At 37.4% G+C, this 1,048-nt stretch overlaps 1 protein-coding gene across 1 annotated transcript; it reads right to left on the minus strand.

Annotated features, from left to right (window-relative positions):
* Window positions 1–111: 111 nt before the first annotated feature.
* LOC111875220 (translation initiation factor eIF-2B subunit beta-like) lies at window positions 112–1,042 on the minus strand. The gene is made up of 3 exons (XM_023871279.2): window positions 957–1,042; window positions 668–754; window positions 112–573 (listed from the first exon to the last, which is right to left on the minus strand). The coding sequence occupies exons 1-3, from the start codon at window positions 1,019–1,021 to the stop codon at window positions 312–314; spliced, it is 414 nt and encodes a 137-aa protein (XP_023727047.1). The 5' UTR covers window positions 1,022–1,042; the 3' UTR covers window positions 112–311.
* Window positions 1,043–1,048: the final 6 nt, after the last annotated feature.

Genomic DNA, 1,048 nt, shown 5'->3' on the forward strand with positions numbered 1-1,048 from the left:
CCATCCCCACCATTAGCCCGGATAATCGAGAGTTGACTGTAATTTGCATTTTAAATAATGGAAAACAGGCACACATGATGTATTCTTGTGGCTTNTTAAAAAAGTAATGTGCTTTTTAAATAATGGAAAACAGGCACACATGATGTATTCTTGTGGCTTTGCACACCAAATCTGTTTTGGCAACAGATTTAATATTTTACAATTAACAGTCTGGAACAGTCTGTTTAATGGACCTGGACGGTTTAAATTTCTATTTTGTTCATATATCCCCAAATGCAACGATATAAGATCGGCAATTAACTTCCATTTTGTTAGTACCAGTAACTTTTACTATGAAAAAAATGCATGACATGACACAAGAGGTATGGGGAGCTGCAAAGGCAGTAATGAGGTAAATAAACTTTGTGAAAACCAATTCCAGTGACCATTATGGCTTGTCCTACCTGCTGAGTGGCTACATATTCCTCCCGGATTATCTTGAGAACCCGCCTGACCATGTTGCCTACTGATGCCTGCAGTGGAAGTGCCTTTGTTAGCTTTCTGCCTTCTGCACTGACTAGTGCCACAAGATCTCTGCAATATCACAATCAAATCACACACACTCAGCATCAAACTACCACCACAACCACATTATTGATGGGGCATTCCAGGTGGTTTAACCACTTACTGAGCAGTTTGCCAGTTTCCATGGCCAATGACCTTCTTCAGCAAGTTGACTGTGTTAAATGCTATGTCATAGGAACCCCATACTTTTCTGAAACAAGAGCATATAATGAATTTGAAAATATATTGTCAATAGCCTCAAAAGTTTGTAATAATTCTCAAAATAAATTAAAAGAAATTCAGTACAAACAGAATTTGTTGTTTATTCAAAGCACAGAGATTAGAGAACCCTGCTCCATAGTACATTTCAATATAATCAATCTGCCTCCTTTGCAAAGCTGCAAACAACTTACCCCTGTTGTACATCACTAATAAACTTGTTTATTTCTTCGTTCGCTATATCAGAATTCCCTGGCATAGTTATAATTTTAGTCGTCAATTACAC

This window comes from Cryptotermes secundus, unplaced genomic scaffold (genome assembly GCF_002891405.2).
Source record: "Cryptotermes secundus unplaced genomic scaffold, Csec_1.0 scaffold12877, whole genome shotgun sequence".
Taxonomy (NCBI): domain Eukaryota; kingdom Metazoa; phylum Arthropoda; class Insecta; order Blattodea; family Kalotermitidae; genus Cryptotermes; species Cryptotermes secundus.